We start from the raw sequence: 25,861 nt of genomic DNA, 5'->3' as shown, positions 1-25,861 counted from the left end.
TTTTCTAAGCCCTGAGGTACGCCACACTGGACCAGTACTTCTTAGTTTAGTGGATAATCCAGCCTTCTGGGCCGCAGCATGGCAGAACCTAGGACTAGGCACAACGCCTTTACTGGAGTCTGGGCAGCCACTGTCTGAAGCTCAGAGGAGTGGGAGCGGGAGAGGGGTTTAGTGTCCTCTGGCTGGTTTCAAGGACTTCTGGGCCCCTCGCAGCCTCTCGCTCTCCCCAGGAAACCCCTGAACTTCCAGAACCTGCCAGAGCATCTGGACCAGCTGTTACATGTGGAGGATGAGGATGAGGAGAGCCAGGGTATGTAGCAGTTTCTGGGATGGGAGTTGGGGAGCCAGGCTGGGCTCAGGGCGTCCTGGGCCTGCCCTCTTTGCCTCCTGTCAGATCCTGTGCCCTGCCCAACCCCACATTTACCTCTCCTCTTCAGGACAGGTTGAAGGGCGGCTTGGCCCATCCACTGTGGTCCTGGACCACACAGGTGGCTTCGAGGGGCTTCTTCTGGTGGATGATGACCTCCTAGGGGTGAGTGAGGGCAAGGCGAGGGGTCCCAGGTCCAAGCCCCTCCTGACAGCCCCAAATTCCTCCTGATGGGGTCTTGGGCTCTTTACCTTTTCTTTGGGGGGCTGTAGCCACAAACCGTTCCCGATGGGTTCCTTGAGTCCTCAGGCTCAACGCCCTCCTGACACAGCCCTAAAACCTTTTGGATGTGACTCTGGCCCCAAGCTCTTCCCAGCACAACTATGAGCCCCTCCTGTCACTCTCCTGACCTAGAATCCCTTCTGACAACACCAGCTGGGTTGGGGATGGGGCCCTTCCCCCTCGGGGAGGCAGTCTGTGTGCGGGAGAGGCTCACCCTCCCCGCTCTTCACCCAGGTGATCGGACACAGCAACTTCGGTACTATCCGCTCTACCACGTGCGTGTACAAAGGTAAGACCACGCTGTGCTGTGGCCCGGCTCATGGGAAGGGGCTCTGTGGGCCCAGGTCTGAGGCGGGACACAGTCTTGGTCTGCCTGCTAGGCCTGACTCAGCTTCTTCCAGGGAAATGGGTCTACGAGGTGCTCATCTCCTCCCAGGGGCTCATGCAGATTGGCTGGTGCACCATCAACTGCCGCTTCAATCAGGAGGTGCGTGTGCACGGGAGAGGCCCCTCCCCCTTGCCGGCCTCATCTGGGCTCAGGACCGTCACCCAGACGTGCCCTCTGGAGGAGGACGGTGTCCCACCCCTTCCTAGGGCTACTTGGCCCAGGACATCACTCAATGTCTCAGAGCATTAGCCCCTTTCTCTACAGCTCTGTGGGTCTGAGGCTTATGGCCAGCAGGTTCTGGCCCTGCTCCTACCTGCCTCCCCTGGACCTTACAAACACTTCCTCCTTAGGAGGGGGTCGGAGATACGCACAACTCCTACGCCTATGATGGCAACCGGGTGCGCAAGTGGAATGTGACCACGACGAATTATGGAAAGGTGAGAAATGAGACCCGTCGCCCACCTACCCACGTCCATTCTCACAGTTCGGCAGGATCACTGGGCAGCCACGAGACGCTGTTGGGCATGGGGGGGCATGCAGAGACTCAGGTCCTCTGCACTTATTGTCCCCTCCCCTGGGTGATAGTGGAGACACAGCCTTGGGGGCAGAATGGGCAGGCTGCCGGACTTCTGTGCATCTGTAAGACCTCCTCCCCCCGGCAGGCGTGGGCAGCGGGGGACATCGTGAGCTGCCTCATCGACCTGGACGATGGCACCCTGTCCTTCTGCCTGTGAGTCTCCTGCCTCCACCTGCAAGCCTGGGCTCTGGGCTCTCCCCGAGCTGCCCTCAGTTTCCCAGTCCCCTTAAGGGGGCCAGGCCGACTTTGGTAGCTGAAGGTGGAGAGTCACAGCAGGGCCTGGCTCCCTGGTTTGTTTCAGTTGCATCATTCTTAGCACTGGCTCACAGGCCTTCCCTTCTGCTCTAGGAATGGCGTGTCACTGGGCACCGCTTTTGAGAACTTGTCCAGGGGCCTGGGAATGGCCTACTTCCCAGCCATCAGCCTCTCCTTCAAGGAGTCCGTGGCCTTCAACTTTGGCAGCCGTCCCTTGCGATATCCTTTTGGGAAGATGTCTGTGGACTGCATGGAAGCTCTCAAAACTGGGATGAGGGGCTCCCTGCCCCAGGGAATTCCATGGGCTGGTTGTGGGCCATAGCTGCTGTGAGGAGAGGGGAGGGTATAGCGTAGGTGGGGGCCGGGGAGAACAATTCTTGTGGCAGCCTTGTAAGGGGGGTACTATTGTCAACCATTGTGGAAGAGAGAAGAACAGGAAGAGGCGGGAGAAGCGGCATCCCACAGAGAGGGCGAGTTCTGCTGCACTGCCCCAGGGCCCAGACATCTCCTTGGGGGTCTCTGTGGAGAGGGGTGGGGGCGTTGGAGCCACAGATCGGGTATTGCCAGCTTAACTCTATGCCACCTACCCAGTGGCAGGCTACCGGCCCCTGCAGGACCCGCCACGCGCTGACCTGGTGCGGGCTCAGAAGTTGCTGGGCTGCTTCCGGGCAGTGCTCAGCGTGGAGCTGGACCCTGTGGTGAGCCGGGGTCTGGGCCAGGTGAGCCGGGGACCTTCTGCCCCGCTCTGCGCCTCACCATCCTCCCACCCCATGCAGGAAGGCCGGCTGGTGGAGAAGGACAGCTCTGAGTGGCAGCTGCAAGGCCAGCCCACCGTCCTCCTCACGCTGGCCCACATCTTCCATCGTTTCGCGCCGCTCCTGGTGAGGGGATATCGGGGCAGGGGGCAGAGGCGGACTGGGAGAAGTTCCTGTGCTGGGGGCTGGGGAGCTGAGGTGCATGAGGGTCAGGATGTGACCCGAGGGAGGACAAGATGCTTCCAGCTGCGGGCATTGGGGGAGGCCTTTGAAGGTGGACGGTGAGTGACGTCGCCGGCTAAGGGACCCGTGTGTGCGAAACACTGAAGAGATCCGGGGCCAGAGCCGTCTTGTGTCTCGCTCAGACCCCAGAAGGGCTCATCTCTGTCTTGGGGTCGCTCAAGTGGGCCTGAGAGTCTGTCTGTGCCTGTGGCCGGGACCACGTGCCTGGGCTGGGGTGCCGGGAGTGGGGTGGGGGCCGCCACCTCACCCATGTCCACCCTTGGCGCAGCGCAAGGTGTACCTGGTGGAGGCCGTGCTCGTGAGCTTCCTGCGCGGCGTTGTGGAGGCGGGCAGCCCTGCACAGGCTCAGGCCGTGGTGCGTCAGGTCCTCGACCTCCTGTGGCTCTTCATGGAGGTGAGGCTCCCGACTGCCGGCCTCGGGCTGGGAGGTCAGGCTCTACAGAGACAGGGGAGGTGCAGGAAGTGTTCAGCAAAGGGCCCACGGGTGGCTGTCCTGGCGCCTGGCCTCCGCTGGGCAGGTGTGCAGTAAGGCCTCCCTCCCCTAGGACTACGAGGTGCAGGACTGCCTGAAGCAGCTGATGATGTCCCTGCTGCGGCTTTACCGCTTCTCACCCATCGTCCCAGACCTGGGCCTACAGGTGGGAGCGCCTGCCCTTGCCCTGCGCCCCCTGGGCCACAGCCACCCACCCTGAACACCCCCCTCCCAACAGATCCACTACCTGCGGCTCACCATCGCCATCCTGAGGCATGAGAAGTCCCGCAAGTTTCTGCTCAGCAACGTCCTGTATCCTCCCCTTGCCGCAAGCCAGGCAGGCGGACGGGTGGGGTCCTCTGGGCTGGGTAGAGGTCAGGGAGGGCGGTGTACCTCTGGCCAGGGGTTCCTGGAGAGGCTTGGGATCAGAGCCAGCCATGCATGGGGGGAGAACAAAGGGCCCTGGCCAGCTGGCCAGCCTGAGCAGGGCTTTCCATATGGCGGCAGACGCTGGCACCACGAGGGGGTGTGCAGCCTCACCGGCCCTGACCTCTGCAGCCAGAGCACTGCTGCTTATCCAGGTCCTGCAGCGGGGGTTCCTACGAGATCTTGTAGGGTCCCCTCTCCCTGTTGCCCAGCTGTGTTGGGGACTGTCACAGCAGGGAGGGCCCTGGTGGAGAAGCCTGGCCTGGTAGCTGTCTTCTCCGTCTGGGGTCTTCAGCCTCTAGGAGGCAGACACAGCTGGGAGACAGCGAGATGGCCAGGTCCTCTCTCCAGCCTGTGCCCCAGTCTTAAGTTCCCGTGACCAGCCTTTCTCATCCATTTGCTGGGAATTGGGCTGAGCAGGCTCTAGATAGGCACGGCTCTTCATCAGGGCTCAGAGCTGGGGCAGCCAGGCTTATAGCAGCGTTGTACCCCTAAGGGTGGGAGAACGTGGTGGGCACATCAGGAGATGGATGGGTTTGAGGAGGGCTTCCCAGAGAGGACTCCTGAGGGCATGTGGTGCACCTTCTGCGAGCAGAGCTCTGCCTTGACGACCACCAGCTTCGACGTGCTCCGGTCTGTTGTCTTCTTTTACATCAAGAGCCCCTTGCGAGTGGAGGAGGCTGGCCTGCAGGAGCTCATTCCCACCACCTGGTGGCCCCACCGCTCCAGCAGGGAGGTGGGCCCCCTGAGCCGGGCGGGCAGGGTCAGGTGCGGGCTGGCCCAGGCTGTCTGAGTCAGATGGTGCTGAGTGCGTGGGGCCCCTTCTCCAGCCTGGCTTGTGGGGCGGGGGCCGGGGGTCTCCTGTCTGAAGTAGGCCTGGTTAAGTCTTGGGTGAGCCCTGCCGTCTCCCATCCCCTGCCCCTGCCCAGGGCAAAGACAGTAAGGACGTGAAGGATGAGACTGCCGAGGATCGCGCGCGGAGGCGTGCCTACGAACGGGGCTGCCAGAGGCTCAAGAAGTGCATCGAAGGTCGGTCCCCCGCCTGGGGCACTGTGTGGGGGGTGGAGGATTTGTGTGTGTGTGTGCTGAGGGGCCCTTGGTAGTGACCGTGTCCAGACGGGGCTTGCGGGACCCCAGGAGTGGAGCCCCAGCCCAAACCTACCGTCCGCTCTCATCCCTGGGAGCCTCAGTGTCATGTTTCCCTCCCCACCCCACCCCCCAGTGGTAGAAGAACTACAGGTCCAGATCCTGAAGTTGCTGCTGAACAATAAAGATGATAACGGGGTGAGTGACTCCCAGACCCCCGCGTGGGTCCCTGGCAGGGAGGGGTGCTGGTACTGGGCCCTGAGGCCTAGAGGGCAAGCACCAGCTCACGTTCCCTTGGCAGGGCCCAGGCTAAGGCATAGCACTGAGCTAGTCCTCCATACCAGGGCCAGCTGCTCACAGCCTCCTTTTTTGTTCCCCCTGCCCCACACCAAAGGGTGAAGCTTCTAGGTACATCTTCCTGACGAAGTTCCGGAAGTTTCTACAGGAGAATGCCAGTGGCCGGGGGGTAAGTGTCCCGTAGGCCAGCCCACCGTGGACCCCCTGGCTGTTTTGTCCGGTCGGCAACCTTCTGGCACCTCTCGGCCCGCCGCGTCCCCGCCTCGTCTTGCTCTTCCTCTGCTGCCCTGCTCTCCGTGCTCCGCTCAGGGTCCTGGGGCTGGCCTCGGATGAGGAGTGAGCTGGCTTTGGGCCGGCACGAATGCGTGTCGTGTGCCTGCAGAACATGCCCGTGCTCTGCCCCCCCGAGTACATGGTCTGCTTCTTGCACCGGCTGATCTCCGCCCTGCGCTACTATTGGGATGAGTACAAGGCCTCGAACCCTCGTGCCTCCTTCAGTGAGGGTGAGTGGGGCCCGGCCTCATCAGAGAGGCTGGGCGGGGCTGCTTCTGGGGAGGGTGTGGAGTGCGGAGCTGGCTGTGGGTGGGGTGGAGCTGGCCCAGGCTTCCTGCCATTGAGTCCTCTCCTCCTGATGGGTGGCTTTTCCGGAGGATAGTGGGAGCCCCACGCTGGAGGAGTGCCAAGCCCACGTTCACTCTGTCCCCACAAGTTCCTTTCCGGTCCGGGCTCCTCTTAGTCCCAGCCTGTCTAGTCCAATGCAGTCCTTTGTAGAGAAGGCCATGGGCAGGCTGAGGTGCTGGGGGCTGTGTTTGTGTGGCACAGGGTTCTCGGGGTCAGTGGGAGCCGTGCCTGCCCAGACTGCAAGATGTTCACAGGGCTGGGCAGGGCCCTCTCTGAAGGTGACTGTAGCCAGGATTCTCCCTTTTTCCCGATTCGTGCCGTCATTGGTACTGAAGCCATGCTGTGTGCCTGGGCAGGTGGGTGGCCGGGGCCAGGGGTCCCCTCTGTGCTAAGCAGTGTAGAGGGCTGGCTTCTCAGGGGGTCTACCTGCCTGGCTCACTGCTGGCCCGCCACCCCCACCCCACCCCAATTCTCGTAGAGGCCTACATCCCGCCCCAGGTCTTCTATAATGGCAAGGTAGACTACTTCGACCTTCAGCGTCTAGGAGGCCTCCTCTCACACCTTCGGAAGACCCTCAAAGGTTCGTGCAGGCCTGTGGGCAGTGGGCAGCAGACAGCAGGCAGCAGGCAGGATGTTGGGGCTTGGCGGTGTGGGGGATGGTGTTTGGGGGAAGCAGGCCCTCAGCCTGCTCTGCCCTGAGTGCTGAGCTCTTCTGTGCCCACCAGAGGGCGCCCGAGTATATCGACCTGCTCCAGCAGGGAGATGCTGGTGGGCCTCAGGTCTTGCTTGGGTCCAACCATCCCTTCCCTCTGAGCACCCAACCCCGGGAGATTCTGAGAGTCCTGTAATGAAAATGAAAATGAAATAGGGGCCCGTGTGCTGGCAGAGGAGTGACTGTGGGATCTTGGCGAGGTCACATGTGGGAGGGGAACGTTCATAAGCTGGTGCCTGACTGGCTCTGAAGGACTGAGTGGCTGCGAGCACAGAGCCCGCAAAGGCATGAGGAAGCTACCTGGCAGGGACCTGTGGGAAATGGGGCCAAAAAGCCGCATGAGTGGAGTCTGAGGGCCCTGTGGCCCACAGAGCAGGTGTGGGCTCATTCAGGGGTCGGATCTGCTTTGGAAGGTTTTGAGGCAAGGGAGTGAAGTCCGGGGTCTGTGTGTGAGAACGGAGTGCCTGGGCCAAGTGAGGAGGTGGAGGGAAGGTGGAGGGGAAGGGCAGGAGTTCAGGATGACCCCAGGCTGCCTGTTGGAGGCTGCGGGGGTGGGGCGGCCGCAGGAAGGGTGCCGCAGAAGCTGGTTGAGCTGACTTGGCCGGTATGTTTGGGGACCACAGCCTAGGCTGCAGGCAGAGGTGCCACGGCCGGCTGCCTGTGTAGAGCTGGGAGCGGCCAAGCCTGTGCTGAGGCCTGCGTGCACAGTGAGATGGGTCATGGCTTAGACAACCCTGGATCTCATGTTGGTCGGGAAGGAAGCAATGGGCCAGAAAAGTCAGGGGCCCCAGAGAGCGTGCCAGTGCTGGAAGCGAAGGCATTGCGGGAGGGAGTGTTGGGGAATGTCTCCTGCTGACAAGGCCCTGTGAGACAAAGGGCCTTGGGAGGCGTTGAACGCTGGGCGGAGTAAGTAGAAGGCGCAGGCCAGGTGCAGTGGTGCGCCCACAGCCCGCAGCGCGCCCTTGCCATCCTGGGCCGTTCCACTGTGACCCCTCAGCCCTCCCCTCAGCCCTCCGCTGGCCTGAGAGCCTTCCTGCTTCCCCCCCCCCCAGATGACCTTGCCTCCAAGGCCAACATCTTGATTGACCCGCTGGAGCTCCAGGCGGCCACCATGGATGACCTGGACGAGGATGAGGAGCCGGCCCCGCCTGCGGCCCAGGTGCCGCGGTAGGGGCGGGCAGGGGGCTTGGTGTTGGGCTGTCCCTCTTTCCTAAGGGCAGGGGTGTCACACGGGGCCACCTCCCTCTCTGTGCAGGCAAGGGGCTTCTCGCCAAGCAGGTCTCTTTGCTGTGGGTGGAGGCTCACACCTTCCTGCTATTTCCCAGCCCCACAAATCCACGGGGCCCTACATGGGCCCCTGTCCCCGGGGAGCTGAGTGGCGTCTGGCCTCCTCTCTCCTCCACAGCGCCCCACGCAGGCTCTGGCCATGGGGGGCGTGCTGCCCCTGCCCCGGCCCAGCTGGCTCAGTTCTCCAACCCTGGGCCGAGCTAACCGCTTCCTCAGCACAGCGGCTGTGAGCCTGATGACCCCCCGGCGGCCTCTGAGCACCTCGGAGAAAGTGAAGGTCCGCACGCTGAGTGCCGAACAGAGGACTCGTGAAGACAGTAGGTGCCGGGCAGGGCCAAACAAGCCCTCTGTCCTGTGTGCTTCCCCACACCCATTCCCTCCTGGTCCTGTGGCCTGGCAATAGCTCAAGGACATGGGAAGTGCACTCCAGGGGGAGGAAATCAATGCTTCAGAAATAGGCCTGCAGTGGCAGGCCCTTGCCCTGCCCCCACCCGTGCGTTCTCCCTGCAGGGGCCCTTCTTGGGCCCAGGGTGGGGGAAGGGGCTCCCTTCTCCTGCTGTGAGGCCCAGCCTGGTGCCACAAGCCTGGGACAGGGCTGGAGGAGTCTGTGCGCCTGACCCCGCCCTTCTCCCACTTCCTAGTTGAGGGCAGCCACTGGAACGAGGGCCTGCTGCTGGGGCGGCCTCCTGAGGAGCCGGAGCAACCCCTCACCGAGAACTCCCTGCTGGAAGTCCTGGATGGAGCCGTCATGATGTACAACCTCAGTGTTCACCAGCAGCTGGGCAAGGTCTCCCGCCAGTGGCCCGCGAGCGTGTCCTGCGCTCCTGCGCTTTGGATGCCTGTGTGCACGCGCAGAGTGCCTGTGTGTGTGTGTGCGCAATGTGCCTGTGTGTGTGTGTACGTGCGTATGTGCGCAGAGTGCCTGTGTATGTGTGCGTGCACGCAGCGTGCCTGTGTGTGTGTGCATGTATGTGTGCGTGCGTGCGCGCAGCATGCCTGTGTGTGTACGTGCATGCGTGCGCAGAGTGCCTGTATGTATGTGCGTGTGTGTGTGTGTGCGCACGCACAGAGTGCCTGTGTGTGACCGCACATGGATGTGTGCCACGGTGAGGCTGACTGCTGCTGGGAGTGTGTGGGCCCAAGCTATTTTGCGGGAGGGGGCTCTGCGGGGCCAGAGACTGGAAGCTTGGCAGGCCTGGGGCCAGGCTGCATCTGAAGAAAGCAGAGTGCGCTGCCTGGGGCTCATGCTGGGACATGTGTCCGCTGCTCTAGATGGTGGGGGTGTCTGACGACGTCAATGAGTATGCAATAGCTCTGAGGGACACAGAGGACAAACTCCGCCGGTGCCCCAAGCGGGTAAGGAAGGATTGGATGGACAGATGGGTTTGGGGACGGGAGGGCTGTACGCAGAGGTGGCTTGCAAGCCCGGGGTTCTCAGGGCAGGCCCTGTCCCTGCTTCTGGGGACTGCCTCGGCGGGTTTGCTGTCCCTGCCCCTTGACTACACCACGTCAGGGAGAGCAGGGCTGGCATTAGGGCGCAGCATTGGCCGGAGCCCCGTCACCAGTCGCAGTCCAGGCCAAGGTGCCCCCGCTCCCCATCCCCCACCCCCCGCCGCTAAGTGCTGATGCACACCCACTCTCCTCATCAATTATGAATCCGACCCTGAGTGCTTCCTCGGCCACTTGCAGAGTCAGCAGGAAGCAGGGCCTGCCGCCCCCGCTGCCCTGGAGCCCCTCTGCCAGAGTTCTCCAGGCCAGGGGAGGGGCCGAGCGTGCCTAGGCTGGGCTTCCCTGCCAGGCCCCGTCCCCAGCTGAATGCAGAGCCCAAGCTTGGCCGGGGTGAGAGGAGCTCCCGGAGCTCTGGTCCTAGCATAGTCCCTGGGGGTCCTGGCCAGGGGCTCATGGAGCTTCAGCTACGTCTCACTTCCATGTTCTATGCAGGTGACCAAGGCCCTGCCCCAATGCCTGCTCAGGCCTGTTGGGGTCAGAGGCAGAAGAGGAATTGAGGGGTAGACCTGGGTCTGCCCACCCCTTTGCCTGCTCTGGGCATGAGTGGGTCCCTACCAGGCTGCGTCTGGCCAGGCGGGGTGGGTGTGGGTGTGTGGCCTGATTGTCTTCCTTTCCCCTTGGGTGGCAGAGGAAGGACATCATTGCTGAGTTGACCAAGAGTCAGAAGGTTTTCTCCGAAAAGCTGGACCACCTGAGTCGTCGTCTTGCCTGGGTCCATGCCACTGTCTACTCCCAGGTGAGTGGAAGTGGCCTTGGCCAGTGGGTGCTGCCGTCTCCAAGCTCACTGCCTAGTCATAGACCGGGCCAGGTTGTGCCAGCCTCTCAATGCCCCCTGTCCTCCTGGGCCTCTGGCACACACATGCCCCCTCCCTCCTCCTCATTCCCTGACCCCTACCCCAGCCACACTTCCTGAAGCTCTCTTGCCCCATGAGCTAGAGCAGATGCCATCGTAGGCACCTTGTTTCCCCTCTAGCTCACATGTGCTCCCTTAGAGGAACAGAGCCTGTTTCTGCCTGTCCCCCCTTCTCCCCTGCTCCTTTCTCCTCTCTGGGGTGGAGGGGCGCTCTCCTGGAGCCCCACTTGCCTTTACTCTGCACCTGCTTCTCTCTGATTCCTCTCCCTCCTTAAAGGCTACAGCCTTGTTTCCTACTTTGTCATTCACTCACTCATTGATTCAGTAGTTTGTGCCAGAGCCTGGAGTGTGTCAGGTGCATCCTGATGCTGGTGACATTCAGTCACGACCCAGGAGGATGAGTGTCTGTTCTCCCAGTGCTGTCAGCCTTGAGCTGTAGACTGAAAGATGGTACACTCTCCCTGTGACCCTGTTTTGACCCTCAGGCCCCGAACCCTCCAGTCTTGCTTCCTGTGCAGACTGTCCTGACATCTCTACCCGCTAGTGAGTGCCCATGTCGGGGCATCTACATTCCTAGGCGTGCCCCTCTCCCATCACTGGGTCATCGAGGCCTTTGTGCGTGCCTCTGCCCACCATCCCCGCTTGCTTTCTCCCAGCCTCCTTTCCAACCCCAGCCACCTCCACCTGCTACCCCACCTGGCCCCAGGCTGTCTTGCCTCCAGCCCCGTAGAGGTGATCATGGTCCGGGAGCTTCCTCTCCTCCCCGGATGGGAATTTCATGCCTGTCCACTGGCCTAGGCAGCCTTGCCCACTCCTCCCACACCATCTTCTTAGGAACCTTGCCCTCTCATCTCTGTAGCTTCTTTCCTTTTTTCAAAATTATGGTGGGGGGGGTGCCTGGGTGACTCAGTCAGTTAAGGGACTGCCTTCAGCTCAGGTCATGATTCCAGCATCCTGGGATCGAGCCCGTGTTGGGTTCCCTGCTTGGTGGAGAGCCTGCTTTTTCCTTTCCCCTTGCCTGCTGCTCTGCCTACTTGTGCTGTCTCTCTATCGCTCTGTCAAATAAATAAATAAAATCTTTTAAAATAAATAAATATGTACATTATGATAAATGGACTACCTGCGCAGCGGGGAGTCTGCTTCTCCCTCGCCTTCAGCCCCTCCCCCTACTCATGCTAGCTCGCTTTCTGTCTCTTGTGTTCTCTCTCAAATAAATAAAATCTTAAAAAAAAAGATAAAATATCCATAGCATAAATTTTGCTCTCTTAACACTTTTTAAAAGTTGTGGTGAAATACATATATTGCTTACTACCGTAATCATTTTAAATGTATAGTCCAGTCATGGTAAGTAGGTTGCGCGGTTAGTCTCCAGAGCCCTTCCTCTTCCCAGACTGAAACTTACCCCGCTGCCTCCACTTCCCATCCTCACCTCCGTCCCTGCTCCCCCCACTCTGCTGTCTGTCTCTATGAATCTGACCGCTCTGGAGACCATGTGTAAGTGGCGTCCTACAACATTCGGCTTTGTCGCTGGTGTATTTCACTGAGCAGAACGTCCTTGCCGCCTCCTGGGGCAGGTGGCAGGAGTGCCTTCCTGCCGAAGGCTGAATGAATTACCTTCCGCTCTGTGTCTGTAGCCCGTTGTTTGCCCAGTCATCCACCATCGGTTTGTTCCTACCTCCCAGCTACTCCGAATGGTGCCGCCATGTTCCTTGTGTAGACGACTATCTCTTTGCGATTCTGTTTTCGGTTCTTTTGGATATGTACCTGAGGCAGAATTGCTGGATTACATGGTTCTTCTATTTTTAATTTCTTAAGGAACTGCCATCTAGTGATTGTACCATTTTACATTCCCACCAGGAGGGCACAAAGGCAGCAGTTTCTTCCCAGTCTTGCCAATTCTTGCTACTTCCTCCCTCACACTGTCTGGATATCTATCTACTTATCTATCTATATTTTTTTATAGTGACCATCCTAATTGATGTGAAGTGGTGTCTTGTGGTTCGGATTTGCATCTCCCTGTTGATCAGTGATGTTGAGCACCTTGTCATGGGCTTATCAGCCATCTGCATGTCTTTGGAGAAATGTCTGTTTCAGTGCATTTGCCCATTTCTGGTAGGATTGTTTGGTTTTTGTTGTTGGTTCATAGGAATTATTTTTATATATTGGATATTGGTCCCTTATCAGATTATGATTTATACATATTTTCTCCCATTTTGTGGCTTGCCTTGTCACTCTGTAGGTGGTGACTTTGTCGCAGTTTTCATTCTGATGAAGTCCAGGTTGTCTTTTTTCTCTTGGTCTGGTTGTCACAGCCGCCAGCTGACAAAAGTCGGTGTTAAATCCTAGGTCATGAAGTGCTCCCTACGTGGTTTTGTAGTTTTAGCTTGTAAGTCAGTTAATTTTTGTAGAAGATGGGAAGCGGTGGCCCACCTTCACTCTTTCTCATTCTTTCCCAGTTCTCTTGGGACCATTTACTGGAACGACTTTCCTTTCCCCACTGAATGGTTTTTGGCATCCTTGTCAAAAACCCTTGGGTCATATGTGTGTGGGTTTGTTTCTGAGCTCTCGTGGCTATTCCATTGGTCTGTATGGTATTTTTTTATGCCAGTACCACACTGTTTTGATTATTGTAGCTTTGCAGTAAGTTCTGAGATCAGGAAGTAGGAGATCTCCAGCTTTGTTTTTTTTTTGTTTTTGTTTTTTTGGGTTTTTAAAATTATTTATTTGACAGACAGAGATCACAAGTAGGCAGAGAGGCAGGCAGAGAGAGAGAGGAGGAAGCAGGCTCCCCACTGAGCAGAGAGCCCGATGTGGGGCTCGATCCCAGGACCCTGGGATCAATGACCTGAGCCGAAAGCAGAGGCTTTAACCCACTGAGCCACCCAGGCGCCCCTCCAGCTTTGTTTTATTTCAAGATTGTTTCAGCTGTTTGAGTCCTTTGAGACTCCATATGAATTTTAGGATAGATTCTTCTGTTTCTATAAAAGAATGCCATTGGGCTTTTGATAGGAGCTGCATTAAGTGTGTAGTTTGCTTTGGAGGGTATTGTTATCTTAACAATATCAAGTCTTCCAACCCATGGGTCGTCTTTTCATTCGGGTCTTTAAAAATTTTTTCAGCAACATGTTACGGTTCTCAGTGTCCAAGTCTTTCTACCTTCTTGGTTAGAGTGATACCTTGATTTCATTCTTTTTGATGCTCATGTAAGTGGAATTATTTTCTTGACTTCCTTTTTGGAATGCTCCTTGCTAGCACATAGAAACACCGCTGGCGGGGCGCCTGCGTGGTGGCAGTCAGTTAAGCATCTGTCTCTTGGTGTCAGCTCAGGTCGTGATCTCAGGATTCTGAGATCACACCCCTGAGGAGCCCTCCAGGCTGGGCGTGGAGTCTGCTTAAGATTCTGTCTCCCTCTCCCTCTGCCCCTACCCAATGCATGCACGTTTTCTCAGATAAATAAATCTTTTAAAAAAAGAAAAGAACCCAACTGACTTTGGTGTGTTGATTTCAGACCCTGCATATTTCCTGTATTCGTTTATTCTAACGTGTGTGTGTGTGTGTGTGTGTGTGTGTGTGTGTGTATTCTTGAGGGTTTTCTACGTATAAGATCATGTCATCTGTGAAGAGATAATTTTACTCCTTTCTTTCTAATTTGGATACCTTTATTTCTTTTTGTTGTCTGATTGCTCTGGCCAGGACTTCCAGTACTGTGCTGAGGGGAAGTAGCATAAGAGGGCATCCTTGTCTTGTTCCTAATCGGAGAAAAAAACGCTTTTAGTTTTTCACTATTGAGTCTGATGTTCATTGTAGGCTTTTCATAAACACCCTTTATTATGTTGAACTGCTTGCTTTCTTCTCCATCTTCAGTGCTCACACTCCGGCCTCCTTCTCATTTACTTCCTCCCATTAGTTAAGAGAAAAACCTGTGATGCCTTTCCCTGATTCTGCATCTGCTTACAGCAGCCACTCCCTCCTTCCTTCTCTGTGTCTTAGCTCCTCATTTTCCTTCACTCTTGGCCCAGCACAGGCCCCTCCTTCACTCCACTCTGAAATAGACCTTTTGCAAGGTCTCTCTCAAGTGCCCCACCCCCTTTGCAGAAACATCTCCACCCCCGTTACAGTGGTCCTTTGGGTGCATTGGTGGCAGTCCCCCCTCAGACTTGGTCTTCTCTGGCCTTCTGTGCCAGAAGGCTCCCTGAAGGCCTCCTGGCTCAGGTGCACCCTCTGACCCATGCTTATATCTTCTCCTTGGGTTCCTAGGTTTGGGGGCACATCAGAACTGAAGTCAAGTCCAGATGCTCCAGCTCCAAGACATGGGGATGGTCTGGGTCTGGCCTGCGGCCTGGCTGGTGATTCCTCCTGGGCATAGACTATGTGGGATCCATCCTGTGGGGAACAGGGCCTTTGGCAGGTGGTTTGCTTTCTCCCCCGCCTAGAGCCCGACTTGGGGCTTGAGCTCAAGATTGTGAGATCATGACCTGAGCTGAAAGCAAGAGTTGGACGCTTAACTGACTGAGCCACCCAGGCGCCCCTAAAACCTGTACTGTTTAAAATTGCAAGCCAGAATTCTGGTCTAGGCTGGGGCGTTGCCCTTTTCGAGCAGGGGGCGCACCCTTGTCTGCCGAGCACGTGACTGCCCTTCCTGAGCCACTGCTCCCACTTGGGAACATGGAGGCCTTTCCTGGTCCCTGGCCCAAGCCATGCCCGCTGTGACCCTCTCCACAAACAGCCCAGCAGCACCCCTTGTGCCTCCCTCAGGAGAAGATGCTCGATATCTACTGGCTGTTGCGCGTCTGCCTGCGGACCATCGAGCACGGCGACCGCACGGGCTCTCTCTTCGCCTTCATGCCGGAGTTCTACTTGAGCGTGGCCATCAACAGCTATAGCGCCCTCAAGAATTACTTCGGCCCCGTGCACAGCATGGAGGAGCTCCCAGGTGACAAGGCTGTCCAGGCCGGGAGGGGACAGAAAAGGAGGCCTTTGAGGCGAGCCCTGTGCTGAGCCTTCCTAGCCCCACGGCATGTGTGTTCGTGGAGGGAGGAGGGGAGGCAGCCCCTGTTCTCCTCCCCTCTGTGGTGGACCAGCATTTGCAAAAGCCCCATCTGGTGAGGAGCCCTGCTCCCTGCTGTAGCCCCAGAGCCAACAGCTCCTCCCCGGTACTGGTGCCAGGAAGGAAGGAGACAAAATGGAGTGCCAGGGTGGGGGCCCACTCCGGCTCAAACTTCCATATTGGTGTTGCTGTAGTCTGGAGCCAGCTGGCCACATCTGGTGCCCTGGGACCGGCCTTGGGATGTAGCTTGTGTTTACAGATCCCAGCAAAGCGGGGTGCTCGGCTGGAGGCCATGTATAAGGCTTGGGCTTCTCGCAGACCAGGTCAGGCTGGGCTTGGTGGTTTATGTCTGGCTCAGGCTGCGGGGTGTCGGCCCCTGGCCTGTCCCCTGCCCGCCCCAGGCCTAGGTGCAGGCTTTGTCCTCAGAGGCGGAGCTGTGGGTGCCCAAGCGGCTTTGACTGCTGAGCCATCAAGTGTGTGCCGCGATGGGCTTGAGCCCAGGCTTGCAGGACCGTCCTCCCCCCACAGTGAGTCTGCGCGATGGCCCCTCACAGTCAGTGAATGCCATGCCCGAAGTCCCTAGATGACAGCTTGGGCCCAGACTGGCTCCGGAGTCAGCACTGGAGCCCACCGCCCAAGCCCGCTCACCCTGCCAGGGTCATGCCTGGCCCCGGAGCTGCCACTCCCAGCCAAGCGCCCCTCTTTCCCCTCCTGCAGGTTATGAAGAGACCCTGACCCGCCTGGCCGCCATCCTCGCCAAACACTTTGCAGACCCACGCATCGTGGGCACCGGTGAGGGGCCCTGCAGAGGGCTCAAGGGACAAGGATGGGACAGCCCTCTGGCCGGCTGTTTCCTGCTCAGAATGCCGGCCAGGTGGGATTGAGGCGTGGGGGCCAGGGCTTATGCCAGGCACCTGCTGAGGCATGGCCTGTCCCAACAGACATCCGTGACTCGCTGATGCAGGCACTCGCCAGCTACGTGTGCTACCCACACTCCCTGCGGGCTGTGGAGCGGATCCCTGAGGAGCAGTGAGTGCGGGTCAGGGCAGGGAGGCACACGCCCTGCCCCGCACCGTACCACACCTGGCCTCACCCCTTGCCCACCACCCCTTGCCCTCACAGGCGTGTTGCCATGGTGAGGAGCCTCCTGGCTCCCTATGAGCAGCGGCCCTGGGCCCAGACCAACTGGATCCTGGTGCGGCTCTGGAGGGTAAGCCCGGCTGGAGTGGTGGTGGCCATGGTGGGGTGGAGGGGAGGGTTGCCCTACCCCCCCACTGACCCACCGGACCCTCCCTCGCAGGGCTGTGGGTTCGGGTACCGCTACACACGGCTGCCGCACCTGCTAAAAACCAAACCTGAGGATGCCAACTTGCCCAGCCTCCAGAGTGAGTGGCCAGGTTGGGTTACCCTGGGGGCCCTGGCCCCCTGCTCTTGGGTCCTCTAGTATTCTTCTCCCATCTTCCAGCCTCTTTCTTGCACTCATGCTAGGCCCCAACTCTGCCCTTTGCGGTTTCCATTTCCCGGCTTCCTCTCTGTCCAAGGGCACTGAGCCTACTCCCCCAGCTCCCCAGTCCCATGTCTGCCCTTCGGGCCCCAAAACTCTGCCGGGTCACAGGGAAAAGGCAGTATCTTCCCAGGCTGCAGGCAGCTGATGCAGAGTGAGGACCCTGAACCAGCTTCTGACCTCCAGCTTGGCCCTGGTACCATGTCCTTCTCCCCCTTCATTGCCATCTGCTGGTGCCAGACCTTAGATACTTGACTCAAGGCAGAGGCACAGACTGGGGCAGGGGGGGGAGGTGCCTGTGGGGCTTCCAGGAGGAAGGTGCACTTGGTTGGGAGCAGAGGCTTTGCTTTCTCTCCAGGGGCCATGGTCCACCAGAGCTCTGTGAACTTGAGGACCTTCAGCTAGGCCAGGACTACAGTGGGCCAGCTGCAGTCTGCCTGCCCACACTGCACTCACCCCGCAGGGTGGCTGTCCTTGGCTCATGTGGCGTGTTTCTGCCCTCGTGGGCAGGGTTTTCATGTGAAGGGGTCCCCAGAGGCTGATTGCCTTATGTGAAGTCCATTGCCTGTTGTTTTGGTCGTGCCTGCAGGTGGAACTGAGCTGCAAGTGGAGAGTGGCAGTGGGGCCAGTTACTTGTCCGGCTGCTGTCGGAACTATTGATTTGCACGGGGCTGGGGGGGTGGTGTCCAGCCCGGCTGCGGCTAAGGGCTCTGGTTACTGCTCCCTGTCATCCCAGACTTGGCACCCACCACCTCGGCCATATGCCAAGGCCAGGCCAAGGGCAGCAGAGAGAGGAGAGGAGATGAGAGAATGGCAAGGTTTAGACAGTAGGTCTTAGGGACGTCGACCCAGATAAGAATGAGGAGAGGGTCTCAGTCACCCTGTCTGCATCTAGCCCTTCCTGAAAGGCATGTGGCTGAGATCTCACTGGGGGCAGGCTGGGGGGTAGCTCTAGGCCGCAGGGATGGTGCAGGGCTGGGAAAGATTTCAGCCTGCGGCTTGCCCAGCAGATGGAAGGACAGATTTAGCTCTAGACCCCACACAGTGCTGGACCCTGTCCTCCCGCCTTCATGACCTGAGAATTCTTGGGGAGCTTTTGGTCCTTACAACCAATGGCCCAGCAAGTGAGGACAGAGGTAGACAGGACAGGCAGGAGTCCTAGACTGGAGTCTCCAGTGGTGCTGCCTCCCCTTGCCCCCACAGAGCCCTGCCCCTCTACCCTGCTTCAGCAGCACATGGCGGAGCTGCTGCGGGAGGGTCCCGATGTGGCACCCAGCTTCCTCAACAGCGTCCTCAACCAGCTCAACTGGGCCTTCTCGGAGTTCATCGGCATGATCCAGGAGGTGGGTCACGGTGGGGCGGGTGGGCTGGGGCTTTGCAGTGGAGCCGGCGTGATGTGTGGCATGGCCAGGCCACTGACCACCACCTGCCCCTGCCGGTGGCTCAGATCCAACAGGCCGCTGAGCGCCTAGAGCGGAACTTTGTGGACAGCCGGCAGCTCAAGGTGTGTGCCACCTGCTTTGACCTCTCAGTTAGCCTGCTGCGTGTCTTGGAGATGACCATCACGCTGGTGCCCGAGATATTCCTTGACTGGGCCCGGCCTACCTCCGAGATGCTGCTGCGGCGACTCGCACAGGTGTGTCCCTTGGGGCAGGGAGTGGGGGGACCCCTTAGGAATGCCCTGGTGGCGAGCTCACCCAGACACCCACCAATGGACTCCTGCCCTCACAGCTGCTAAACCAGGTGCTGAACCGGGTGACAGCGGAGAGGAACCTGTTTGACCGTGTGGTCACCCTGCGGCTGCCTGGTGAGGATCCAGTGCCCTTCACCCAGCATATCCCAGGTCTCAGTTCCCCCGCTGGGAGCCGTGATGCCTGATTGTCCATCCTGCATCAGGACACCCAGGCCTGGCACCCCCCGGGCTTAGCCTGCCCTTCTGTCAGGATGATGGGGAGGGGGTGCTGGCGCTAGCCAGGTGGGCCCTGACCCCCTGTGGTAGGAGCATGCGGCAGCTCTTCCCTTCCTCCTTCCCCCCAGGCCTGGAGAGTGTGGACCATTACCCCATTTTGGTTGCTGTGACGGGCATCCTGGTGCGACTCCTGGTGCACGGCCCAGCCTCAGGGTGAGTGTTAGGCCCCTAGACCCTTGGGAGCTGGTGTGGCTGATGGGAGTGGGCCGGCCAGGGCCTGTCTCTTCAACTCTACAGTGAGCCTTGGCGTCAGGTTTCTGAGGCGGGGTGGAGGGGGGTGCCCAGAGGCAGAGATGCATACAAACTCTCTAGGTGGCAGCAGCCGTGGCTCCGAGTAGAAGACTCGGGGACCTCACTAGCTTGCGGTTATGCTTCAGGCAGGGGTGGGGTGCTGTCGTGCAGGGTAGGGACGCCACTGCTGGGATCAGGGGCTGAGGACACTCACTGCTACTTGTGTTCACAAAGGTTCCGGTAATGAGCATGTACGACCTTTATTAAGGAACTCTATGACAACTGGATCCTGGATGCTTGTAGGAGCCCCCAGCTCAGCACCCACACAGGAGGGGTTCCAGACCCCTCTTCCCTGCCTCCCTGCGGTGGGTAGTAAGATGAGTATAAGACCAGGGCACTGCCGCAGCCACTACACCAAGACCAGTGCCAGCCCTTAAGAGGCTTCTACCCTCCAGGGACAGCGAGTGCCGGCTCAGCCTTCCCATCTTGGCCAGACTCAGCAGGCTTTTTACTGCTGAAAAGCTGGGGGACAGGCCATGGTGCCCCTTATTGCTGTCTGGTGAGCCCATGGGAAGAGGCCCTGCCCTCAGAGTGGCCTGTGGATGTCTCTGGCCAGAGATGGAGGAGCTGCCCTGGCTGGGGCTCAGGCCAGGCCCACTGGCGGGGGGCTCTCTTGAAGAGCCTTGCCTGCTTTCTGCCTGCCCACCAGACTGCATGGAGTTGTGAAGCTTGAAGTAGGTTGGATGTTGGTATGTGTTTTCTTCTTCCGCTCTGGGTGGGGGTCTAGGTCTTTGGAGCGCTCCTTCTCCTCCCCTATGGGCCCACTCTCTTCCTGTCCTGTTGGGAAGGGGGAGATGGTTATGTTTCAGTTCTTCGCCATGACTACATGATAGCTTCTCGGCCCCTAAGGGTGTACCTTGGGCTCTAACGCAAGGGCTCTTCCAGATGGCCCCAGTTCCAGGCCTTGTGTGACATTTGGGCCCTGTGTGAGAGCAGAGCAGGAGACAGGGCGGGGAGCCCAGCCCTTCCTTCAGTGAGGGGGCTGATGTAGTTGAGGTCGAGGCCACACGGGAGGCTGGAGGACTAAGCCCAGCGCTCCCACTAGCATCTGGCAGTTTGCCAGGCAGCAGCAGGGAGCGGGGCAAGCGGTGAGTGGTTGGTGGCCTGGCTCTGAGCCCAGGGCAGCCTAGGTCATCACCAGACCCTCAGAGCCCGTGGAGCTAGCGGACTCAGAGCCAGCCTGGAGCCGCAGGCCCATGGGATTGTAGAGATCGAAGTCCTCGGCTACGGCCAGCTGCACACGCCCATTGAGGCCCCTCCTGCCCGGCTCCAGAAAGACCACATGCTTGTGGACACTGGCCTTGCGGCTGGGCGCATCGGGCGGGGTGGTGCTGAGCACCGAGGAGGACTGCGCGCTCAGGTCCTGGAGGGGGCTGGGTGCCCGGGGCCACCGGCGGCGGCAGCAGCGGCAGGTGCGGCGGTAGCAGCGGCGGCAGCCAGGGCAGGGCGGTGCGAACAGATAGAGCAGCACGAGCACCAGGCCCACGGCGCAGCCCAGGAGGGTGGTGAAGCCTGTGTTGAAGGCCTCGGGCTCGGGGCGCGGGGAGTGCACGCTCACGTTGTACTCGTGCGTCTGGTTGTGGTGCAAGTGGGGCCCGACGGCCAGGCACACGAAGAGTCCCTCGTGCCATGGCTGCACGTTGCTGATGGCCAAGCTGCCATCTGCCAGCACAGCGATGCTGCCGTCTTGGGACCCCGGGGCCACCAGCAGCTCCTGCTTTGGGGACACCCATGCGACGCGCAGAGCGGGGATGCTGGTGTTGCAGCGTAGCCTCAGGGACCGACCCATCTGCACGTGCAGCTGCTCCTCCGGCCGCTCCAGGCCCTGAGCCAGGGTGGCTGAGCAGTTCTCGAAGACCCGGCTGTGCTCAAAGAAGCGTACGCGGGACGCAGGCACCTTGAAAGCCAGGCACGTGTATTCCCTGGTGAAGTCACTGACGGCACTGAGGCCCCGCTGGTGCCAGCGCCGCAGCAGCTGGTAAAGGCGGCAGTCGCAGGGCAGGGGGTTGTTGTGCAAGTAAAGGCCATTCTTGAGAAAGGCCGGCAGGGCGGCCAGGGCAGTGGCAGGGATGCGGCCCAGGCGGTTGGAGGAGAGGTCCAGCGTACGGAGGTGGGTGGCACCCAGGCCGTGGAGGTGGTGGAAAGAGAAAGAGGAGAGCTCGTTGCAGCCCAGGTAGAGTGCACTGAGTGCGCCCAGGCCCCGGAATGCGTGCTCGTCCAAGTGCGCCAGTCGGTTATTGAACAGGAGCAGCCTCTCTAGCGCCCCCAGCCCTTCGAGGTCGTGGCGTCCCAGCGCCCGCAGCTCGTTAGATGATAAGTCAAGCAGCCGCAGGCCACTGGCATTGGTGAAGACTCCGCGACCTAGCACATCCAGCTCGTTGTGGCCCAGGTGCAAGGCGCGCAGTCGGGCGAAAGGCGTCAGCCACCCGGGGCGCAGGCGCTGGAGGGCGTTGTGGCTCAGGTCAAGGTCTGTGGCAGCGGCCGGCAGCGCAGCCGGCACCTCCTGCAGCCCCAGGCCCGTGCAGCTCAGCAGGTCAGCGGCACACACACATTTGTAGGGGCAGTTATGGGGCGCGGAGGGCACGAAGCCCTCCGCGCCCAGGCTGCCCACCCCTACGCGCGGAAGGCACAGCAGTGCACCCAGTAGCACCAGCCAGGCCATAGTGGTGCCTGCTGGGGCTGGGACCGGGGCAGCTCAATGAGGGACCCAGCACGGGGACTCACCCACTTCTGCTAGCTGTGGGCTCCGCCCCGCACACCAACGGCCCCTGCTCCCCGGCTCCAGGTCCAGATCTGGGGCCAGCCTTCCCCACAGTACTCCCTGGTCCGGCTTCCCCAGTTCTCCGAGTGCTTCCCTGGTCAGCTTCTAAATACTCTCCTGGAGGAGGGCGGGGCCTCAGCCTCCCATTGGCTCCTGTTGGGAGGAGGCGAGGAAGCCCCTCCTCCCCGAGACCAAGGTTCCCTTGTGGCGGCCATAGGGGGCGCAAATCAGCCACCAATGCCCCAGGCTGTCCTTAACCAGTGCCTTTGCGGTGCCCATCTACCCTGTTAGCAGTAGGAGGGGAAACCTGGGAGGCAGTCCTTTAAGCTGCTAGTGATGTTTATTGTTTTCTTTGGAGAGTTAGTGTTTATTAGGAGTAGGCAGGCTTTCGTCATCTGCTGGTCACCCCCTTAAACTGGCACCCAGGCTATAGGAGTTCTTACTGGGATCTAGGATGAGAGACATGGGGGGTGGGGGACAGGAAGTGAAAAGCAGGGATGTGGGCTGGACTGTCCCGCCACTCCTGCCTCTCCAGCAGGTACCGCTTTCTGACGATCCTTACCCCCATTCTCCCACTAGGACAGAGAGAGCCACGTCAGTGCTCCTTGCTGATCCCTGCTTCCAGCTCCGCTCTATATGTTATCTCCTGGGGCAGCCAGAGCCCCCTGCCCCTGGCACTGCCCTGCCTCCCCCTGACCGGAAGCGCTTCTCCCTGCAGAGCTGTGAGTGGGCCAGGGGTGGGTCAGGGATTTGGGGCTGGGCTAGATCAGGAGTCTCAAGAGCAAATCCCCAAGTTGTGGTGCTTAAGAGGCACTGGGTTCTAGGGCCACATTGGGTCTGACAACTGCTACCACCTCCAGACACAGATTACATCAGTGCCGAGGAGCTGGCTCAGGTGGAACAGATGCTGGCACACCTGACCTCTGCGTCTGCCCAGGCAGCGGCTGCCTCCCTGGTGAGTGGGCACCACGGCACCCAGGTGTATGCCCCTGCACACATGCTGGCACAACTCTGCACGCTGTTTAGGTATAGTCTTTTGTCTGCTTGTCTGGGTGACCATCCCCAGCCCACCCTGTACTCTGCTCCCTGCAGCCCACCAGCGAGGAGGACCTCTGCCCCATCTGCTATGCTCACCCCATCTCTGCTGTGTTCCAGCCCTGTGGCCATAAGTCCTGCAAGTAAGTGGGCCCCATGGATGTAGGGAGCTGCGGAAGCAGCAAGGGTACTCAGGCCCTCTTCATCCTCCTCCCCTCCCCTGTTGTAGAGCCTGCATCAACCAGCACCTGATGAACAACAAGGACTGCTTTTTCTGCAAAGCCACCATCGTGTCTGTAGAGGACTGGGAGAAGACGGCGAGCACCAGTACCACCACTTCCTCAGCCGCCTAGCCCACACAGCAGCAGCCTCCACCCCTGAACTCAGACCCAGGCTGGGCCCTATTTATGAGCTCCCCTTGCCCTGTTCCCATGACCCCCCTGCCATGTCCAACCTCCTTGCCTGAGTGTAACCTCACTGGCAGGAGCCCAGCCGTGTCCTAATTGTGCCTGAGCTCGACTTTCAGTCAGGGCCACAGTGAGCATTAAATTATTATTCCATACAGCCCTGGCCCGGCCCTTCTTGAGGGAGTAGGCTTTGTGGGGTATGCCCAGCAAGGGTCCTGCCAGATTGTGTCCACAGGAGAGGGCAGGTGTCCCAACCCTTCAGCCTTGTCCGGTCCTCCCAGATAAACAGTGAGTCCAGGGCCTTCAGATGTGTCAGGCCAGGGTGCCCCCTGCCAACAGGGAAATGGGGACTCAGCCAGCCCCCAGCATCCCCTCACATGATGATGCGAGGTTCCGGCACCGACTCGCCGATAGATTTGTGGGGCAGCACGCTGGCCCCATTGAGGTAGAGTTCGTCGTTAACGATGACATCTTCACCCAGCACCGTCACGTTCTCCATGCGCACCTCGGGGGGGGGGCATGCCTGGTCAGCGGGGCAAGAAGCCTTCCCTGCCCCTCCCCCACCCGGCCCAGCCCCCAGGCTTACCCACTGGCCCACGCGGCAGCGCCAACCCACAATGCAGGACTCAAGCCAGGAGTGGGAGCGGATGCGGGCACCCCGCAGCACCGTGCACCGCCGGATGCACACACCATCTTCCACCACCACACCAGGGCCCAGGCTCACGTTGGGGCCAATGCTACAGTTGCGGCCGATGTGGGCACTCGGGTCCTAAGGACCGTGGGGAGAACACAAGTGAGGCACTCCTCTCCCAAGCCTGAGAAGGGGCGCGGAGGATGGGCTGGGCAGGGTGCTCACCACCAGCACGTTGCCCACAATGCCAGGGCCTGAGTACAGTTGCTCAGGCTGCTTCTGTCGTAGGGACTGTAGGAAGAGGCACATGCCGGTGAGGAAATCCTTGGGCTGCCCTATATCCATCCAGAAGCCTGTTGGGAGGAAATGCATCAGGGGGCTCAGCCCGGCCACACCACACCCCTACCCTGTGGCCTCCCTGCCTCACCCTGCAGCTCCATGGCATATAGCTGCCCCTCCTTGGCCATGACAGGGAAGATCTCCTTCTCAATGGATGTAGGCTGCAGCTGTGGGAGTGGGCAGCTTGTGAGCAGGGTCGTGGGTGGGGACACTACCCGAGCCCACCCCGCAGCTCGCTTCTACGCACCTGGATGCGCCGCAGCACTGCGGGGCTCAGGATGTACATTCCTGCGTTGATCTTGTTGGACACAAACACCTGTGGCTTTTCCACGAACCGGTGAATGCGGCCTGTGTCAGCTTCACATACCACCACACCATACTTCGAGGGTTCCTCCACTTTGGTCACCTGAGCGGAGGAGGACCTCAGACCCAGTCTGTGCCCCAATGCTTAAAGACACATACTGTACAAAGGCTTTGCACCAATGACCCAATGGAAGAGTTAAAGACTGGGCAGTGGGAAAGGCTGGGCAAGGGGCACAGGAGTGTCAGAGAAGAAAGACCTGGTCCCTTACCAGGATGGAGCCCTCCTGGCCGTGGTGCCGGTGGAATTGCACCATGGCTTGGAAGGGGAAATCACAGATCACGTCACTGTTGAGGACGAAGAAAGGTTCTGCAGTCTCAGAGAGCAGGTCACGGGCAAGTGCCAGGGGCCCAGCTAGAAGAGAAGTACCTGATCATCTTCCTGGACGTGGGTGGGGAGGGTTTGAGCTCAGGGGCTCAGGAGACCCCAGCCAGGCTGGCTCTTACCCCTTCCCAGGCCCTAGACCCTCCCCACGGGACCTTTACTGACCTGTCCCCAGAGGCTCTTCTTCATGGGACATGGAAATTCGGATTCCCAGCTGGAAGGGAGAAACCGCCTGTCAGGTTCCTCCCACCAGGGTGGGTGGTTGCGCGGGGAGCAAAGAGAAAGGTCAAAAGTCCGAGCCTCACCCTCTGCTCCTGCGCCTTCATTTCCTTCTCCAGCACCTGAGACATGTAGCTCACGGCCAGAATCACGTGGTCCACGCCTGCCTGTTGGACAATACAGCGCCCGCCGACAGAAGGGCTCAGCCGTAAGGTACGGGCGTTCGCGACCCCCAAGTGCTAGCCGTCCCTCTTCCTGTCAGGTCCCACCACAACACCGACCCCTCGGGGTCTTACCGCGGCCAGCGCCTCCACTTGGTGCAGCAAGATGGGCTTATTGCAGAAATCCACCAGTGGCTTCGGGATGCTCAGCGTCAGCGGCCGCAGACGCGTCCCATAGCCGCCCACCAAGATCAGTGCCTTCATCGCGCCTGCGGGCGGCCGGAGAGTGAATCCCGGGCTCCGCGGCCCGGCCCGCCCGGCGGAGCCCTGCCACACACTCCCGCCGCCATGCCCGGCCCCACGCCCTTCGCCTGCCAGACTGACCCACTCTGGCTCTGCCTTGGCCGCCCAGTCCACTCCGACGCCGGCCCGGGGCAGCACACAGCAGTACACGACGAGAGTCGGAGGGCTGCTGGGCCCGAAGTCAGGCCGGACCTAGGCGGGCGGTGACGTAAGGCCGAGCCGGCCAATCGGCTGCCGTTTACGTGGCACGGACGCCGACGTCGGAGCGCTGAAACGCAGCTCTCCGGCAGACGTAGCCAATAAGAGGCCGGGCGCGCCCGGCTGCCATGGGGACCGGGCCCCGGGCCCGCGGGTCAGCTAACCATTGGCGGATCCAAAG

At 60.0% G+C, this 25,861-nt stretch overlaps 3 protein-coding genes across 8 annotated transcripts in view; 1 reads left to right on the top strand and 2 right to left on the bottom strand.

The window, feature by feature from the left end:
* Nucleotides 1–23,301, top strand: part of RNF123 (ring finger protein 123) — a 28,155-nt gene extending 4,854 nt beyond the window's left edge. For 2 of the 5 annotated variants that reach the window (XM_044253550.1, XM_044253551.1), the window contains exons 4-38: nucleotides 231–310; nucleotides 438–532; nucleotides 884–938; nucleotides 1,051–1,136; nucleotides 1,388–1,474; nucleotides 1,700–1,767; nucleotides 1,963–2,088; nucleotides 2,453–2,567; nucleotides 2,646–2,750; nucleotides 3,136–3,261; nucleotides 3,413–3,505; nucleotides 3,578–3,651; nucleotides 4,384–4,501; nucleotides 4,695–4,794; nucleotides 4,988–5,049; nucleotides 5,246–5,317; nucleotides 5,531–5,651; nucleotides 6,248–6,349; nucleotides 7,534–7,640; nucleotides 7,887–8,085; nucleotides 8,410–8,555; nucleotides 9,041–9,124; nucleotides 9,906–10,013; nucleotides 14,886–15,063; nucleotides 15,895–15,969; nucleotides 16,119–16,206; nucleotides 16,300–16,387; nucleotides 16,478–16,562; nucleotides 17,885–18,024; nucleotides 18,129–18,317; nucleotides 18,413–18,488; nucleotides 18,719–18,803; nucleotides 22,282–22,424; nucleotides 22,563–22,880; nucleotides 22,967–23,089. In XM_044253550.1, the coding sequence (XP_044109485.1) occupies nucleotides 231–310; nucleotides 438–532; nucleotides 884–938; nucleotides 1,051–1,136; nucleotides 1,388–1,474; nucleotides 1,700–1,767; nucleotides 1,963–2,088; nucleotides 2,453–2,567; nucleotides 2,646–2,750; nucleotides 3,136–3,261; nucleotides 3,413–3,505; nucleotides 3,578–3,651; nucleotides 4,384–4,501; nucleotides 4,695–4,794; nucleotides 4,988–5,049; nucleotides 5,246–5,317; nucleotides 5,531–5,651; nucleotides 6,248–6,349; nucleotides 7,534–7,640; nucleotides 7,887–8,085; nucleotides 8,410–8,555; nucleotides 9,041–9,124; nucleotides 9,906–10,013; nucleotides 14,886–15,063; nucleotides 15,895–15,969; nucleotides 16,119–16,206; nucleotides 16,300–16,387; nucleotides 16,478–16,562; nucleotides 17,885–18,024; nucleotides 18,129–18,317; nucleotides 18,413–18,488; nucleotides 18,719–18,803; nucleotides 22,282–22,424; nucleotides 22,563–22,880; nucleotides 22,967–22,989 (3,817 nt within the window). In that variant the 3' untranslated portion in view covers nucleotides 22,990–23,089. Of the gene's footprint in view, nucleotides 1–230; nucleotides 311–437; nucleotides 533–883; nucleotides 939–1,050; nucleotides 1,137–1,387; nucleotides 1,475–1,699; nucleotides 1,768–1,962; nucleotides 2,089–2,452; nucleotides 2,568–2,645; nucleotides 2,751–3,135; nucleotides 3,262–3,412; nucleotides 3,506–3,577; nucleotides 3,652–4,383; nucleotides 4,502–4,694; nucleotides 4,795–4,987; nucleotides 5,050–5,245; nucleotides 5,318–5,530; nucleotides 5,652–6,247; nucleotides 6,350–7,533; nucleotides 7,649–7,886; nucleotides 8,086–8,409; nucleotides 8,556–9,040; nucleotides 9,125–9,905; nucleotides 10,014–14,885; nucleotides 15,064–15,894; nucleotides 15,970–16,118; nucleotides 16,207–16,299; nucleotides 16,388–16,477; nucleotides 16,575–17,884; nucleotides 18,025–18,128; nucleotides 18,318–18,412; nucleotides 18,489–18,718; nucleotides 18,804–22,281; nucleotides 22,425–22,562; nucleotides 22,881–22,966 lie in introns of all 5 variants that reach the window. The other 3 variants (XM_044253553.1, XM_044253552.1, XM_044253554.1) reach the window with 3 other exon arrangements.
* On the bottom strand, nucleotides 19,126–22,288 carry AMIGO3 (adhesion molecule with Ig like domain 3). Its single transcript, XM_044253558.1, has one exon. The coding sequence runs from the start codon at nucleotides 21,601–21,603 to the stop codon at nucleotides 20,068–20,070; it is 1,536 nt and encodes a 511-aa protein (XP_044109493.1). The 5' UTR covers nucleotides 21,604–22,288; the 3' UTR covers nucleotides 19,126–20,067.
* Nucleotides 23,271–25,675, bottom strand: GMPPB (GDP-mannose pyrophosphorylase B). 2 transcript variants are annotated; one of them, XM_044253560.1, is made up of 10 exons: nucleotides 25,564–25,675; nucleotides 25,315–25,448; nucleotides 25,105–25,185; nucleotides 24,965–25,013; nucleotides 24,687–24,829; nucleotides 24,362–24,520; nucleotides 24,203–24,281; nucleotides 24,001–24,128; nucleotides 23,731–23,913; nucleotides 23,271–23,649 (listed from the first exon to the last, which is right to left on the bottom strand). In XM_044253560.1, exons 2-10 carry the CDS (start codon nucleotides 25,441–25,443, stop codon nucleotides 23,518–23,520), a joined length of 1,083 nt encoding a protein of 360 aa, XP_044109495.1. In that variant the 5' UTR covers nucleotides 25,444–25,448; nucleotides 25,564–25,675; the 3' UTR covers nucleotides 23,271–23,517. The 2 variants fall into 2 exon arrangements, with proteins under 2 accessions (XP_044109495.1, XP_044109494.1); XM_044253559.1 differs by having other exon boundaries at nucleotides 23,271–23,913.
* Between the last annotated feature and the right edge of the window lie 186 nt (nucleotides 25,676–25,861).

This window comes from Neovison vison, chromosome 6 (assembly GCF_020171115.1).
Source record: "Neovison vison isolate M4711 chromosome 6, ASM_NN_V1, whole genome shotgun sequence".
Classification (NCBI taxonomy): domain Eukaryota; kingdom Metazoa; phylum Chordata; class Mammalia; order Carnivora; family Mustelidae; genus Neogale; species Neogale vison.
The sequence above is the reverse complement of the archived record's forward strand: the minus strand, read 5'-3'. Positions and strand labels throughout refer to the sequence as shown.